The 17,282-nt window shown below is 40.7% G+C and overlaps 1 protein-coding gene across 2 annotated transcripts in view; it reads right to left on the bottom strand.

Annotated features, from left to right (window-relative positions):
* The window catches only part of LOC129768476 (post-GPI attachment to proteins factor 2-like), a 36,171-nt gene extending 19,104 nt beyond the window's left edge, over window positions 1-17,067 (bottom strand). The window contains exon 1 of one of the 2 annotated variants that reach the window (XM_055770171.1): window positions 16,377-17,067. Coding sequence is in view for 1 of the 2 variants with exons in the window: in XM_055770163.1 (XP_055626138.1) it covers window positions 15,889-16,014 (126 nt within the window). In the remaining variant the exon portion in view is untranslated. Of the gene's footprint in view, window positions 1-15,888; window positions 16,030-16,376 lie in introns of those variants that run through there. The other variant, XM_055770163.1, reaches the window with a different exon arrangement.
* Between the last annotated feature and the right edge of the window lie 215 nt (window positions 17,068-17,282).

Here is a 17,282-nt window from a genome sequence, read left to right as displayed (position 1 = left end):
CGTTGAAAAACTCGTTGAAATGACTCAATTGAAAGACGACACCCCGATTGAGATTTTCCCACATCCGACTCTCAACACTGTTCAAGGTGTAGTATATGACCCAGATTCCATTGAACAAGATGAAGAGGCTATAAAACAGTACTTAGCATCGCAAGGAATACACACTGTACGAAGGATCAAGAAACGCATTAACGGTAACTTGAAAAATACCCCTCTATTAGTACTGTCATTCAGTGGCACTACCCTTCCGGATTACGTATATTTTGGTGTACTACGAATCCAAGTTCGTGTATATTATCCTTCGCCTATGATGTGCTACAAATGCGGCTTCTACGGTCACTCGAAAAAGTTCTGTGAGAAACCCAAAATCTGCCTGTGCTGCTCAAAACTACATAACATTCCTGAAGGTGAGCAATGTGAAAACCCTCCGAACTGCCTCCACTGCAATGGTGGACATAGAATGACCTCGCGCGATTGTCCAAAATACAAAGAGGAAGAAAAAATTGTTCACATGAAAATTGATCAGGGTCTGTCATTTTCTGAGGCAAGGCGAATTTGCACTGATAGACGTAAAAAAGAAACATTTAACATTATTGTTCAGGAGCAAATTAAAAAAGAACTGACCGTCAAAGATCAAACGATATTAGCCCTTCAAAATCAAGTAGCTGTTTTGGAAAAGGAACTAGCTTCTTTGAAAAATACAATGAGACCAACCCCTCACAGTCAATTATAATCCCCTGAAGAAACACCACTAAACCATCAGAAACCATCCTTGAAAACTTCATTACCTGCTCCCACGATTGAATTGTCAAAAATACCAACGGACAGGCAATCCAGAAAGGACAAATTTTTTATCTCTCCTTCAACCAATCAACTTGAAAAGCATAACAATAATAGACCTGGACATGCTATGAATGTGCGCAGCAGAAGTGGTAAACGACACATAGATATATCCCCTTCCGAAGCTCGGGTTGAAAGTTCCTCGAACCAATATGACACAAGCAGCACATATACCGATACCGAGAAGAATAATGGACCAGGAATTGCATAAAAAATACACATTACCAACGATAAAATCGACCCTGCTATGAACAAGGACAAGAATATGGACGAACAACGATCACCACCTTGTATGAACTCAGTCAAAAACATGCTCCAAACTAATCACAACTCGGGGGTCTTCGTAGCCTAATTGGTTGCGTGTCCGCTACTAAGCGAACGATCATGAGCTAATAACTCAGGGCCCCTCAACTGACCATCTTTGTGTGTTATTCTAGCTACTACGTCCACGCAACAATCATCATGTGTCGGTAATCCCAGTCCCTTATCGCTCACATTACGATCTGCTGCATCGGTAATTGGTGCTAATTCTAACACAGCAATGGAAGCCTCATACCAGCAGTCCCGTTGTGAACAGTCCAACTGTGAACATTCGAACAATAGGAATATTCTAACGCCGAAAAAAGGCGGCATGTGTTGTGTATCGATAGAAATGGAATACTCGGCATGTGTTGTGTATCGATAGAATTGGAATATTCTTAGGCCTAAACAGCTACTGTGTTATACATAAATATTTATCTTAACATAAAAAAATGTATACGAATAAATTCGGCTCTGTGACAGTTGAATTGCTAAATGAGCCTAATAAACGGATGGGATAAAAAAAAAATAATCACAACTCTCAACAACGACTTAAAATTATGCTGGACACATCCAAGCAGATCAACATGCGGTTTGAAAGTGAGGAATGTGAAGTACTCCTTTCACTTCCAGAAGAGGAAGCGAGTCTGCTAGGTGAGGAGACCCGGGACGCCTTTCTTCAACCTGTTGATCACCAAGCCTTCAGCTCGACCGCCAACCTAGCAAAACGTCCTGCTCAAACAGCCGAGGAATACGATGGAAACCACAATCTCATAATCAAACCGTCAAGCAGCAAAATAAATTTCAAATATTCGGATACGATAAGCATCAAGCCTCCCACGCCGACCCCGAACAGGGATGTCCCGGAGCGATCCGATGAGCCCCTGGCGGCAGTCGGCGTGGTTTGCTTGCCACCCCGGGCAAGTATCTCAACGCTTTCCAGATTCACAAAACAGTCAAATCTCACTTTTTTTCACCCCAACTCACCAAAAAGCTCTATCGTAACTGTAAGAAACACCAACAGAATCACATCTGTCAGGCCGTGCCAACAAATTGAAAACAAGACTTCATCTCATCCGGATATCAACCAGCCTAGTACCGAGCCGCAACTATCCGTAACATCGATTATCAACACTCTGCACTGTGGTTTACCGTCACCCACGTCGACCCCGAACAGGGATGTCCCGGAGCGATCCGATGAGCCCCTGGCGGCAGTCGGCGTGGTCTGCTCGCAATACCGGGCAAGTATCGAAACAAATATTTCGTTTACAGACCAGTTAAGTACCACTATCTTTCCCGTCAATGTAGAATCTGCAAACACATCTCCGGATATGTGGATGAAAGTTCGAGGGCATATAGATGCAGCATGTTACGACACCACATCCCAATCATCTAATGACACCGAATCCGATTCCATCAGACATCAAAGAAAATCACCAGCATTTGCTATTCAGTGGAACATATGCGGACTACGTTCACACCAGCCGGAATTGCAAATGTTGACCAGATGCTATCAACCTGTCATCATAGGCTTGCAAGAAACTAATGCAGATTACTACAGAATAAGACCAAACTTTCTGGGAAACAATTACGACCTACTATTGAGCCAGTGTTCCATTCACGGCAGACAAGGCGCTGGTATGGCTATAAAAAAAGGAACTCCATTCCAACAAATTCCCATTCGAACTAACATCCAGGCTGTTGTAGTACAATTGTATGCTCCAATGGCAATAACGGTTGCATCAGTATACCTTCCACCAAGGGATAAAACTGCCACCAAAATGTTAAACGACCTGATCAAGGAGATTCAAAAACCTTTACTTCTGTTAGCTGATCTCAACGCTCATCATACTGCATGGGGCAGCAGAATGCACAACTCTCCTTATGAAACAAGAAGACGTGGGGAAGAAATTTTAGATATAGTAGTTCAAAACGATATGGTTATCCTTAAAAATGGCTGTCACACGCGCATTGATCCTATAACGGGAGCTTCTCAGGCACTTGACGTTTCCATCTGCTCAACATCACATGCAAGCAAATTCAACTGGAAGATACTATTAGATTTCTCAGGAAGTGATCATCTACCAATTTTAATAGACACTGTTACAGAAATTCATGAGCCGAAACGCCGAGAGAAATGGATCTTTGAAAATGCTAACTGGGAGCTCTATGAACAGCTTACTATGAGATCGCTTTTTCCTGGTTCTAATCAAACAGTGGATGATTTCACGTACAATATTATTGCAGCAGCAGAATCCAGCATTCCAAGGACTACAGGGAAAATAGGACCAAAATCTGTCGTTTGGTGGAACCAAGAGGTGGAAGCAGCAATTGAAGCCAGGCGTAAACGATTAAGAGCTCTCCGCCGCTTGAGGGACGACGACCCACAAAAAAGTATTGCCTTGAAAATGTTTCAAGAAGCTCGATCTTTGTGTCGAAAATCTATACGTATTGCCAAACAAACAAGTTGGGAAACTTTTGTGGAAAATATTAACCCCAATACCCCCGCCAGTCAAGTATGGAATAACATTAATAAACTACAAGGGAAGCGACGCTGCAGTACCATATCTCTAAATCTTCAAACGGGCCTCACCAATAATGCAGAAATGGTCACAAATGCCCTAGCTGATGAATACCAAATAAGGTCATCTGACGCAAACTACTCTGAAAAATTTCGCAAGAAACATAAATCCGGTAAAGATAGCAATTTCAACAATCAACGAACAAATGTTATAATGCGGATTTTACCATTGAAGAACTAATGTGGGCACTAAATCGACATGGAGGTTCCTCTACAGGTCCTGATAATATAAGTTACACTCTGTTGCAACGTCTACCATTCTCTGCGAAAATCTCCCTGCTAGAGTTATATAACCATGTGTGGGACAGTGGTGTTTTTCCAGCGCAATGGAAAGTAGGCATTATAATTCCGATCCCAAAACCTGATGCAGACTTCAGTAAGCCTGAAGGTTACAGACCGATAACGCTACTTAGCTGTCTTGGTAAATTGTTTGAAAGAATGGTAAATAGACGACACATTACGGAACGGATCCACGCCAACACGCCTTTCGCGCTGGCAAAGGAGTCGACTCCCATCTTGCTAAGCTAGAGTCCCTTATTACCCTCGAGCAGAATGAGCACGTCGAAATAATATCTCTCGACATTTCAAAAGCTTACGACACAACATACAGACCTGAAATACTTAACACGCTAGCTCGCTGGAGAATTTCTGGACGCATGATGAATATTTTGTACAGTTTCCTTCGAGACAGATACTTCCAAGTGGCTGCCAATGGTTCACTCTCAAGCCTCAGGAAAGCAGATAATGGAGTTCCACAAGGCTCAATCCTGTCCGTAACGTTATTTCTTGTGGCTATGCAACCAATATTTAACGCTATACCAAATGAAGTAGAAATCCTACTGTACGCAGACGACGTCATACTTACAGCAAAAGGAACGGATCATCAAACTGTTCGCAGGACACTAAGAAAAGCTGTTGTAGCTGCAGTTGAATGGACATCTAGCGTAGGTTTCACCACTGCTCCAAACAAATCTAAACTGCTACACATCTGCCATCTTAGACACCGAATGCGAGGTCGATCTATTAAAATCAACAAGACCCCAATACCACGTGTGAGAAGCATGAAAATTCTCGGGATAATAATTGACTCAAACCTCAACTTTTTGAAACATTTTACCGACACCAAAAAAAGCTGTTGCAAAAGAATCAACATTCTTCGCATACTCGGACACCGTCTAAAAAGGAGTAATCGTTCATCACTTTTTAGAGTAGGATCAGCCTTAATCACTTCGAAGCTTTTCTACGGTTTGGGAATCACAAGCATCAACATCGAAGCAATTGAGCGAATTTTAGGACCCATGTATAATGATGTAGTTCGGCAGGCGTCTGGTGCATTCCCAACTAGCCCCATAATCTCCATAATGGCTGAAGCTGGTTGCCTCCCATTTCGCTTGGCCCTTATCCAACGTCTGTGTCAACTCACTATTCGTATAATGGAAAAATTCGAAGAAGCATCTGATTATCAAATAACAAGAAGAGCAAATCACCTTCTGCAAGAAGCAACTGGATGGAGTTTTCCGAAGGTATGCAGGACTTTAAGGGTTTCAGATAGAAAATGGTATGCAGCACTCCCGAAAATTGACAACAACCTTAGGAGAAAGATCAGAGCAGGCGCAAACAGGATCACTGTTTTACCTCAGTTCAAGGAATTTGTTTCTAGCTTTTATCCCGACCATGAACAAATCTACACCGATGGCTCCAAAGAGAATAACCAAACTGGTGCTGGAGTAGTGATGTGCAACTATAGTTACAGTTTCGGTTTACCTGAAATATGTGGCGTGTTTTCAGCGGAAGCGTTTGCTCTAAAAACAGCCGTATCACATGTACGAGGACATAAAAATGTCATTATTTTTACCGATTCCGCTAGCTGTCTTGATGCGTTAAGTGGAGGTCAATCAAAACACCCATGGATACAGTTCATTGAAAAGAACATAGAGGAACGGAATATTACCTTCAGCTGGATACCTGGCCATTCTGGCATTTTTGGCAATGACAAAGCTGATGAACTGGCCAAACAAGGCCGAAATGAACCACAACTTGACATCCCGGTACCATCCCAGGATGTTGTACGTGCGATTAGAAACAGAATCTGGTCAGTATGGGAAACGGAATGGCATCAAAGTGGAACCAAGTTGCGACGAGCTAAGCACACACCTAATAAATACAAAGATCGCAAATGCGCGTCCGAACAACGAGTTCTAACCCGAATAAGAATAGGGCATACACGGCTCACCCATGTACACCTAATGAACCATAACCACCCACCTGTTTGCATATACTGTGGAGTGCAAACAACTGTGCAACATATAATAATGGATTGCAGAGGATATGAACCCATAAGAAAAGCATGCAGAATCAATGGATCCCTAAGTGAAATACTAGCTAATGACACTGAAAAAGAAAAAGCCCTTTTAAATTGTTTAAGAGATAGCAATTTGTTCAATGAGATCTAATTAGTTATAATTAATGCAGCGAGAAAATGAAAAATGTAAATCATAAAATGACACGAATGACACGCATTTTAGTCGTAAAGTGTCACAAATAAACAAATAAATAAATAAAGATTGAAATTCTATGAAAATGCAGAGCAGATTTCATTCATTTTTGATTATATTGTATTTTCAGAAATATTCATTTTATATGTCCACGTGGACATTATCTAAACCCCCTCCTCCCTCACCATGGACGAGCGTGGACATTTTCGTACCCCCTACTCCCCCTAAAGTTGTCCACGTGGTATGTGGACAGCCCCTTACTATGGAACTCGCTTTCGCGGATAAACCGCACTGCGAATCATCCGCTCGCGGATAATCGAGGTTCCACTGTATATGTTTTTTTGTGTTTTTACGTAAGATTATGCATAAAAATAACGTTTTATGAAAAAAAGTGGAAATCGTCAAAAAGTAACATAAGGCAACTATGCGTAGAACGGCAGTATACATTAGTATAATGTTTACAGTTGATAAAATTATGAAAAAAAATATATATGATCTCAGCCATAGCTGTAAATGACAATTACAATCATGCGATCTTTTCATTGTGTGTGTATGTTCCGATTTTAGATATTTTAGATACTTATTCAGAAATTTAACAGGCTAAACATGAATGCCCTATTACTTCAAGATAAAACTACTTATATACTAATACTACCAACTAAATACTTATATGTTAACAATGAAGTGTCTATTAACTTTTGCACAAAGTTAATGAATGAGAGTAATACAGTACAATTTCTTGAGGGATGAACGAGAAATATGACAGTCAAAAACAGAACTACACAGGTTGAAAACACGACACATACTATTTACAGGTTCGTTGTATCCATAATTCGTTCATGTTGTGGGGAGGTACAAAAAGTGTAAAATAATTCAAAATATAGCAATTCCACTCCAAATCAGATGGCCGCTTACCCGATCTTCTCCGATTTTTTTTAAAACTTGGTACATATGATGGAAACTACCCAAAATCACAATTTGCATCATCATATGACCAATGTAAATTACGCTTCATTTGTTTTATTTCATAAAAAATTCAGAATTCAGATGTCCGATTAAAAAAAATGATATTTGATAAAGTTGTTGGAAAATCAATGAAATATTTGGGAAAAATAACATTTTAAATGCACTGTTAAAAAATTTTACTAAAAAAAAATTAGTGGGTTATATATCTATGATATAACCGCAAGGTTTACGTGGGACTACCTTAGCTTAGCAATCATTTATTTGTATTGATTAAATTGTTGATTGATTGAAACAATTTCCGAATTCAATTGAATTCAATATATTTGCTTTGTGAATAAAGATACTGAATAAATGCCATGTTTCATGTATTGTGATAGATAATGTTCTTCATTACAAGTAAATTCAATGACAGTCCTTTTACGTTTGGTGTATATTTGGACAAAATATGTGAACAGAAGAATTATCGAACGATTATTTTATTTTACATTTCCCTCTGAAGTTTGCATCTCTCAAGTGTACGTACTTCTCGAATCGCGAATTTGCTTGATTTGATGAACTTCGGGCACTCAGTTTCGATTTTGGCATGTATGTCGAACGCATATTGTTCAATCAATAGGCATTATCGCAGCAAATGGTTATCAACATTTTGCCTAATCATCAAATGGTATGCGTAGAAATTCAGTGAGCAGAAGATATGAAGGCATATCCTTCAATTCAATCTTGAATAACCGAGCCAAAGCGTTGTGTTCGTACCCGCTTTTGTAATCTGTATTAGGAAAACAGTTTCCGGAGTGCAAAAAAACATACGGGTGCAGAAGTACCCCCGCCTTGCATGAATCAACAATATTCTAGTCTGCACAAAAACAAGCGAGTACAAAAGTACTCGCAGTTTGCATTTATTTGCAAAACCCATTTCCCCAGACACCTTGGTATTGAAGTCTGTGTTGGGGAAACACATTTCAGTCGGAACAAAAATGCCCCCGATTTGCATGTATTTGCAATGCCAATTTCCCCACGCTCCATGGATTTGAAGTTTGTGTTAGGGAAACTCATTCCAGTCGGATCAAAAATACCCCCGACTTTTATGTATTTGCAATGCCGATTTCTCCAACACTAAAGGGTGTGTCACATCAAATTGCATCACGGAAAAAACGCTGTAGAAATTCGCCCAGTAGACCGATCCTTTTGAAAATTTTAGACAGTAAAATAAAAACTATTAAACAACTTTTGGCATTTTCTTTTTATTCATACTTCGAGCCCAAGCCCGTATGCTCGCACCTTCCTCTTTACCCCGTCCATAAGGTTCTGTACAACGTCAGGTTGTAGTTTTTTTTTTGAATAGAAATCCATTTTCTCTTGAAGTCCGCCTCCGATTTGACAACTTTTGGGTTCTTCCGGAGGGCCTGCTTCATAATCGCCCAATATTTCTCTATTGGGCGAAGCTCCGGCGCGTTGGGCGGGTTCATTTCCTTTGGCACGAAGGTGGCCCCGTTGGCTTCGTACCACTCCAACACGTCCTTTGAATAGTGGCACGGAGCGAGATCCGGCCAGAAGATGGTCGGGCCCTCGTGCTGCTTCAATAGTGGTAGTAAGCGCTTCTGTAGGCACTCCTTAAGGTAAACCTGCTCGTTTACCGTGCCGGTCATCACGAAGGGGGCGCTCCGCTTTCCGCAAGAGCAGATCGCTTGCCACACCATGTACTTTTTGGCAAACTTGGATAGTTTCTGCTTGCGAATCTCCTCCGGAACGCTGAATTTGTCCTCTGCGGAGAAGAACAACAGGCCCGGCAGCTGACGAAAGTCCGCTTTGACGTAGGTTTCGTCGTCCATTACCAGGCAATGCGGCTTCGTCAGCATTTCGGTGTACAGCTTCCGGGCTCGCGTCTTCCCCACCATGTTTTGCCTTTCGTCGCGGTTAGGAGCCTTCTGAACCTTGCATGTACGCAGGCCCTCCCGCTGCTTGGACCGCTGGACGAATGAACTTGACAAATTCAGCTTATTGGCGACATCCCGGACCGAACTTCTTGGATCACGTCTAAACTGCTTAACTACGCGCTTGTGATCTTTTTCACTGACGGAGCATCCATTTTTGCCGTTCTTCACCTTCCGGTCGATGGTTAGGTTCTCGAAGTATCGTTTTAGTACTCTGCTGACCGTGGATTGGACGATTCCCAGCATCTTACCAATGTCCCGATGTGACAACTCCGGATTCTCGAAATGAGTGCACAGGATTAATTCACGACGCTCTTTTTCGTTCGACATTTTTCCAAATTTACGAAAAATTGACAGTGAAGCATGGCCAACGTGATCTATACACTCTTATCTGATTATAAGCGAAAGCTGAAGATATAATTCCTAAAAATTAAATTTTACAGCGTTTTTTCCGTGATGCAATTTGATGTGACACACCCTTTACTTGGTTTTTAAGCCTGTGTTAGGGAACACATTTCGGTGATAACAAAAATCGCCATACCTCCATGTATTTGCAATGCCGATTTCCCCAAGGCTGCTTGATTATGATGGCTGTGTTGGGGAAACCGTAAATCGGGCCAATCAAAACGAGGCAGTAAGGGCGTTTAGATAACGCTTAACATTTTACAGTTATTCAATTTTTTATCTAATAAAAAAATAACATTTTATTAATTGCGATAGATGCGTAGAGATATTCCTTATCTTTTCGATCCAGTAAGAATTGTTCGAGTTATAAGCATTCGGAATCTTTTTCCCGCATGTTCTGTGTTTAGGTTTTAATTTTACCCCCCATATTCTGATCTGATCGTGATCTGGCGTAGTAGTTAACAACCGTATCTCTCATGCTAAAAGTTCTCACTGCCGACATTCTCCCTTCGGAATGAAAGTAAAGCCGGGGTCCGAGTGACGAACTAGCCATAAGGATAAAAGTCACTATAATTCAGGAAAAAAAAACAAAAGGATGCAATCATTCATCCTGACCGAGTCGGATTCTCAACGTGAGTGTGCAGAACTTTTTCTCGCCTTTCGCGTTCCATCGTCGATAACTTTTAAATGTGTCCTTCAATCTTGATGAAATTTTCATTACTGACTACTTCAACTAACCATTCGGATCAAAACGCTGTTAATAGTTTCTCGTTGTGACAACTAGGGACGCTGCTATAAAATTTCCTTTACAGTTTCTTGGCCCTTGTAATTTGTAGTAAATAAAGCTAATTTGATTACATGATTGATTTTCTCTTCTCAAATCATTATTCTTCACCATTCCATAATGTGTTATATAGATGACTCATTCTCATGAAAAAAAATCGTCTATACTGCTCAAATGTGTATGGTTGACGTCAGCGCCAAGTGTGTTTTTAAATTGAACTGAAATAACAAAAATCATCGGCTTTATTCCCGTTTCCACTTCACGGTGCACACGAAGGGCCTGATTCTCGAATTCACTTCGAACTTCCACTTCACGGTGGAAACGGAATGAACGTATCCGCGATGACAACGGTACGGTGTCGACATCTGGACACGAGATTAGTTTCCCACTAAACTTATCATTATAATATCAAATTATCTTCAGATGAAATGTTTGTATGAGATTATTATATCACATGAAGAAAACAAAGTTTTCCACTCACTTTGAATACCAGTTTGATACGAAGAAGTTTATTTTCATTAATGATTTTTTATTTGAAAAGTGCTCATTCTGCCTGAAAACTCATTATTATCTTCGACACTTCACTAACTCGTAAATTGATATTATGTATTTATATTGATATTATGATATTATATTGATATTATAATGATAAGATTAGTGGGGAACTAATCTCGTATTCAGATGTCGACACCGTACCTTTGTCATCGCGGATACGTTTCATTCCGTTTCCACCGTGAAGTGTATTCGAAGTGTATTCGAGAATCAGGCCCTTCGTTTTCACCGTGAAGTGGAACCGGAAAAAAGCCGCATTGAAACCGTCCGGACAACTTTTGACAATTGATATTTTGGTAAATAGAGATAGATTATTCCATGTGAATTATTCAAACTCATGCTTATTTAGCTGAAAACAAGAAAAACAAACGTTTTTCGTCACCTGTTGATGGTTACGTGAACCATGAATATTTGGGCAGTATATTCCCCCGTTCTAAAAGCGTGTCCGATGATCACAAAAAGAAAGCATCTAGCCTAGGAAGGACTTATCGAAAATCCCATTATTTACCGAGTTGGAGCCATTTTAGCGATGCAGTATCTAATCTGGTACGACCAAAACAACGAACTTCAAATGCGTTTTTCTTGAAACTATTTTTTTCCAAGCTGGCGTACACGATATCCCAAGTTCTACTAAACCGATTCATGTCGAATTTATATGGATACAATCTGCATGAATCTCTCTATCTGAAAAATCATATTTTTTAAATTTTACTGTTTTTAAAAAATCGGGAAACGTAAAAAAAACGTTTTGAGCCACATTTAGTTTTTCAAACGGCCACCATTTTGTCAAAAAAGATATTTTCGACTTGTCTGACGTTCATGCGATAGCGGCATCTTTACTGATTCAGAATCTGTTCGATTTTTCTGCTTCAGATAACCAGAAGTGCTGGAATCGTATACGTCACAACTTTTCTTTAACCTTCTCACTTCATCAGCTCTTATCTATTCTAAATAGTTACGAATATTTTTTCTCCGTACAATTTTTGTTTTATTGTTGAAAGATAGATGAACAAATAATGATATTAGGCTGTCAAAAAAGTCCTGCAGTATTTTTTTTTTGAATTTTCATTTGTTCATAAAATTAGTTACAATCATCTGTTTTAAGTCAAATATGCGCCGTTTTGTTCGATGACTTGTTCCCAACGAGATGCCAACTTCATAATACCCCTGTTATAGAAGCTTGCTTTCTTATTGGCAAAAAACTCGGATAGCCAATTTTCACAGGCCTGTTTTGTGGCTAACTTCTGACTACCTAGCTCGTTCGCCATGGACAAAAACAGGTGGTAGTCACTTGGTGCAAGGTCCGGACTATACGGCGGATGCAAAAGAACCTCCCATCCGAGCTCCCGGAGCTTCTGGCGCGTCACCAAAGAAGTGTGTGGCCTGGCGTTGTCCTGATGGAAGACAATGCGGCCTCTGTTTATCAAAGATGGCCTCTTCTTCATGAGTGCTACCTTCAAGTGGTCCAGTTGTTGGCAGTACAGGTCCGAATTGAGCGTTTGGCTATAGGGAAGCAGCTCATAATAGATTGTTCCTTGACAATCCCACCAAACACACAGCAGAACCTTCCTGGCCGTTAATGAGGGCTTGGCCACCGTCTGAGCCGCTTCAGCGGGCTTCGACCACGACCGTTTGCGCTTCACGTTGTCGTAAGTGACCCACTTTTCATCACCAGTCACCATCCGCTTCAGAAACGGGTCGATTTTGTTGCGATTCTGCAGCGATTCACATGCGTCGATACGGTCAAAGATGTTTTTTTTTTGCGTCAACGTGTGTGGCACCCATACATCGAGCTTCTTTGTGAATCCAAGCTTCTTCAAATGGTTAATAACGGTTTGATGACTTATCCCCAGCTCTTGGCCGATGCTACGGCTGCTACTATGCCGGTCTTTCTCGGCTAATTCAGCGATTTTGTCGCAATTTTCGACGACAGGCCTTCCGGAGCGTGGCGCATCTTCGACGACCTCTACACCAGAACGAAAACGTTGAAACCATCGTTGTGCGGTGGAAATGGAAACTGTATCGGGTCCATAAACTGCACAAATTTTATTGGCAGCTTGAGATGCATTTTTGCCTTTGTCATAGTAGTACTGTAAAATATGTCGGATTTTCTCTTTATTTTGCTCCATATTTGCGACACTATAACTCACGAACGACTTAACCAAACAAAACACTGTCAAGGACTATATTATAGCGCGCATTATTATATCACATGAAGAAAACAAAGTTTTCCACTCACTTTGAATACCAGTTTGATACGAAGAAGTTTATTTTCATTAATGATTTTTTATTTGAAAAGTGCTCATTCTGCCTGAAAACTCATTATTATCTTCGACACTTCACTAACTCGTAAATTGATATTATGTATTTATATTGATATTATGATATTATATTGATATTATAATGATAAGATTAGTGGGGAACTAATCTCGTATTCAGATGTCGACACCGTACCTTTGTCATCGCGGATACGTTTCATTCCGTTTCCACCGTGAAGTGTATTCGAAGTGTATTCGAGAATCAGGCCCTTCGTTTTCACCGTGAAGTGGAACCGGAAAAAAGCCGCATTGAAACCGTCCGGACAACTTTTGACAATTGATATTTTGGTAAATAGAGATAGATTATTCCATGTGAATTATTCAAACTCATGCTTATTTAGCTGAAAACAAGAAAAACAAACGTTTTTCGTCACCTGTTGATGGTTACGTGAACCATGAATATTTGGGCAGTATATTCCCCCGTTCTAAAAGCGTGTCCGATGATCACAAAAAGAAAGCATCTAGCCTAGGAAGGACTTATCGAAAATCCCATTATTTACCGAGTTGGAGCCATTTTAGCGATGCAGTATCTAATCTGGTACGACCAAAACAACGAACTTCAAATGCGTTTTTCTTGAAACTATTTTTTTCCAAGCTGGCGTACACGATATCCCAAGTTCTACTAAACCGATTCATGTCGAATTTATATGGATACAATCTGCATGAATCTCTCTATCTGAAAAATCATATTTTTTAAATTTTACTGTTTTTAAAAAATCGGGAAACGTAAAAAAAACGTTTTGAGCCACATTTAGTTTTTCAAACGGCCACCATTTTGTCAAAAAAGATATTTTCGACTTGTCTGACGTTCATGCGATAGCGGCATCTTTACTGATTCAGAATCTGTTCGATTTTTCTGCTTCAGATAACCAGAAGTGCTGGAATCGTATACGTCACAACTTTTCTTTAACCTTCTCACTTCATCAGCTCTTATCTATTCTAAATAGTTACGAATATTTTTTCTCCGTACAATTTTTGTTTTATTGTTGAAAGATAGATGAACAAATAATGATATTAGGCTGTCAAAAAAGTCCTGCAGTATTTTTTTTTTGAATTTTCATTTGTTCATAAAATTAGTTACAATCATCTGTTTTAAGTCAAATATGCGCCGTTTTGTTCGATGACTTGTTCCCAACGAGATGCCAACTTCATAATACCCCTGTTATAGAAGCTTGCTTTCTTATTGGCAAAAAACTCGGATAGCCAATTTTCACAGGCCTGTTTTGTGGCTAACTTCTGACTACCTAGCTCGTTCGCCATGGACAAAAACAGGTGGTAGTCACTTGGTGCAAGGTCCGGACTATACGGCGGATGCAAAAGAACCTCCCATCCGAGCTCCCGGAGCTTCTGGCGCGTCACCAAAGAAGTGTGTGGCCTGGCGTTGTCCTGATGGAAGACAATGCGGCCTCTGTTTATCAAAGATGGCCTCTTCTTCATGAGTGCTACCTTCAAGTGGTCCAGTTGTTGGCAGTACAGGTCCGAATTGAGCGTTTGGCTATAGGGAAGCAGCTCATAATAGATTGTTCCTTGACAATCCCACCAAACACACAGCAGAACCTTCCTGGCCGTTAATGAGGGCTTGGCCACCGTCTGAGCCGCTTCAGCGGGCTTCGACCACGACCGTTTGCGCTTCACGTTGTCGTAAGTGACCCACTTTTCATCACCAGTCACCATCCGCTTCAGAAACGGGTCGATTTTGTTGCGATTCTGCAGCGATTCACATGCGTCGATACGGTCAAAGATGTTTTTTTTTTGCGTCAACGTGTGTGGCACCCATACATCGAGCTTCTTTGTGAATCCAAGCTTCTTCAAATGGTTAATAACGGTTTGATGACTTATCCCCAGCTCTTGGCCGATGCTACGGCTGCTACTATGCCGGTCTTTCTCGGCTAATTCAGCGATTTTGTCGCAATTTTCGACGACAGGCCTTCCGGAGCGTGGCGCATCTTCGACGACCTCTACACCAGAACGAAAACGTTGAAACCATCGTTGTGCGGTGGAAATGGAAACTGTATCGGGTCCATAAACTGCACAAATTTTATTGGCAGCTTGAGATGCATTTTTGCCTTTGTCATAGTAGTACTGTAAAATATGTCGGATTTTCTCTTTATTTTGCTCCATATTTGCGACACTATAACTCACGAACGACTTAACCAAACAAAACACTGTCAAGGACTATATTATAGCGCGCAAAAATACCTTTCCAACAAGCTATAGTATGACTCGATACAATGAATACAACTAGAACTGCGCGCTTACAACGACACCTCGCGGAAATACCGCAGGCCTTTTTAGACAGCCTAATATAATGGATGGTGAAAATATTCTTCGTTTTTTTACGGAGCTCGAAAAAACATCCGAAATTCGTGTCTCTACACTAGAATACCCCCTTAAGAAGTTAAGATAGTAAGTCGTTAACTAAAGCAATGTGTATTTATTATTTTCATCACCACTGTATACATTTGTAAGAGTTCAGCATATATTTAAAATCGTGGATGGTTTTTCGTTCCGATCTCTGCACATTTTTAATTTCATGCAAAGTATTCGTTTCGTTCTGTTTCTTATCAGTATACGAAACATTCAGTGAAAAGTCTTAAATAAGTCCCTGTTGGTCAAATAACAATGACAGATTTCGTTGAATAACCCAATCTAGTCAGTTTACAGTTATAATTGAAACAAATTAATGAGTATAAACATAATGAGATTAGCACTGAACTGTCTTTCCTGCATTTGAATCCGTCACATTCCACTGGTTCGTTATACACACATCATTACGGTTAGTATTGATTTCTAAATAACTTGACCTCATAGATGCGATCGTGAAGTGGAGGAAGAGTACCATTTTTCGCAGTGTACACTGGAAACACTATAATGAACTATCCTGTGGAGAGCGCACATATGTAAGCGGCCAATTCCTTCCGCCCATAAATATCATTTATTGATAAACAAGATTCTACAGCTCCACAGAGAGTAAACACTCCCCACATTTCCACCATGTTCCGCCATTCAATCCACATACCATCACGCTAATGACAACTCTTCTTGGTAATGTGTATTTACAGAGAGTAATCCTGTTCGAGAACAAACACACACGCAGACACAGTGTAAAAAGCAAAACATGTGACAGTTAATCTTGTTTCTGTTAATGAATTTTCAACAAACACAGACATTCTAGGGGGAGAGCAAATTCGTTTTCCTTCTTACCTCTCTTTCTCACTACACAGATGTACTCCTTCTCACTTCTCACGTTCGCTGAGTGCGGTGGGTTGAGATTTTCTTCTCCACTAGCGTTTTCCTTCACACATACACTCAGTCGTTGACTAATACCACTGATGCTGCTGCTGTAACTGCGCGGTTTGCTGGAAAAAGGGGTCACAACTTTTTTTTCGCTTCGCAGATACTATCCAGAAAAGCGATGCACCCGTTTTTCGTTGGAACTTTTTCCTCTACACCGGAAGCGATAAATAGTTTTTCCACTGAACCATTTTCTCCTGAATCGCACAATAGGAAGAACTTCCTTACGAAACTTTTCGATTGCGAAGAAAAACTATCTCCAAAAGAAAAAAAAAACGACCTGTGCGTGTGTCACCAGGGAAAGGACACTGCAGCTATTGCTCTGCTATTTTCCACCACTGCTAATCACCGCCGAGTGCCAGCTCGACTAAGTTACCACACACATTTCGGGGGGAGCGAATCGGTCCAATTAGTCAACGAACCTGGAAACGGAACCTGCGGAATGCACGAAACACTTGACTTTTCCGCTCGAATCGTCCCCAAATTTCACTGCCACAATTTACGTCAGATACGCACACCGATTTTCCACCCGATCCGACCGCAGCGAGAGCAGCGAACCACAGTGAAGCGGAGCGGATTCGGTAATTGGGGAAAGATTTTCCACTGCTGGGTTTTCTCACCAGCCGCGGCACGACGGTCTCGCGCTCGTGGTCACGGAAAACTGAAATGTGAGATGAGAAAAGGCAGCGTTTCTCGGCGGTGAGAATGTTAACGCTTTTGCTCAACGGTTTCAAACATAAAATATCGGTTTGGGTTTTTAGAAAAATCGTTCAATATTACCGAGTTTCCGAGTAGCTTAAATTAATTTTATCTTTA

This window comes from Toxorhynchites rutilus, chromosome 1 (assembly GCF_029784135.1).
Source record: "Toxorhynchites rutilus septentrionalis strain SRP chromosome 1, ASM2978413v1, whole genome shotgun sequence".
In the NCBI taxonomy this organism is placed as follows: Eukaryota; Metazoa; Arthropoda; class Insecta; order Diptera; family Culicidae; genus Toxorhynchites; species Toxorhynchites rutilus.
This window is presented reverse-complemented; position numbering and strand designations above follow the sequence as displayed.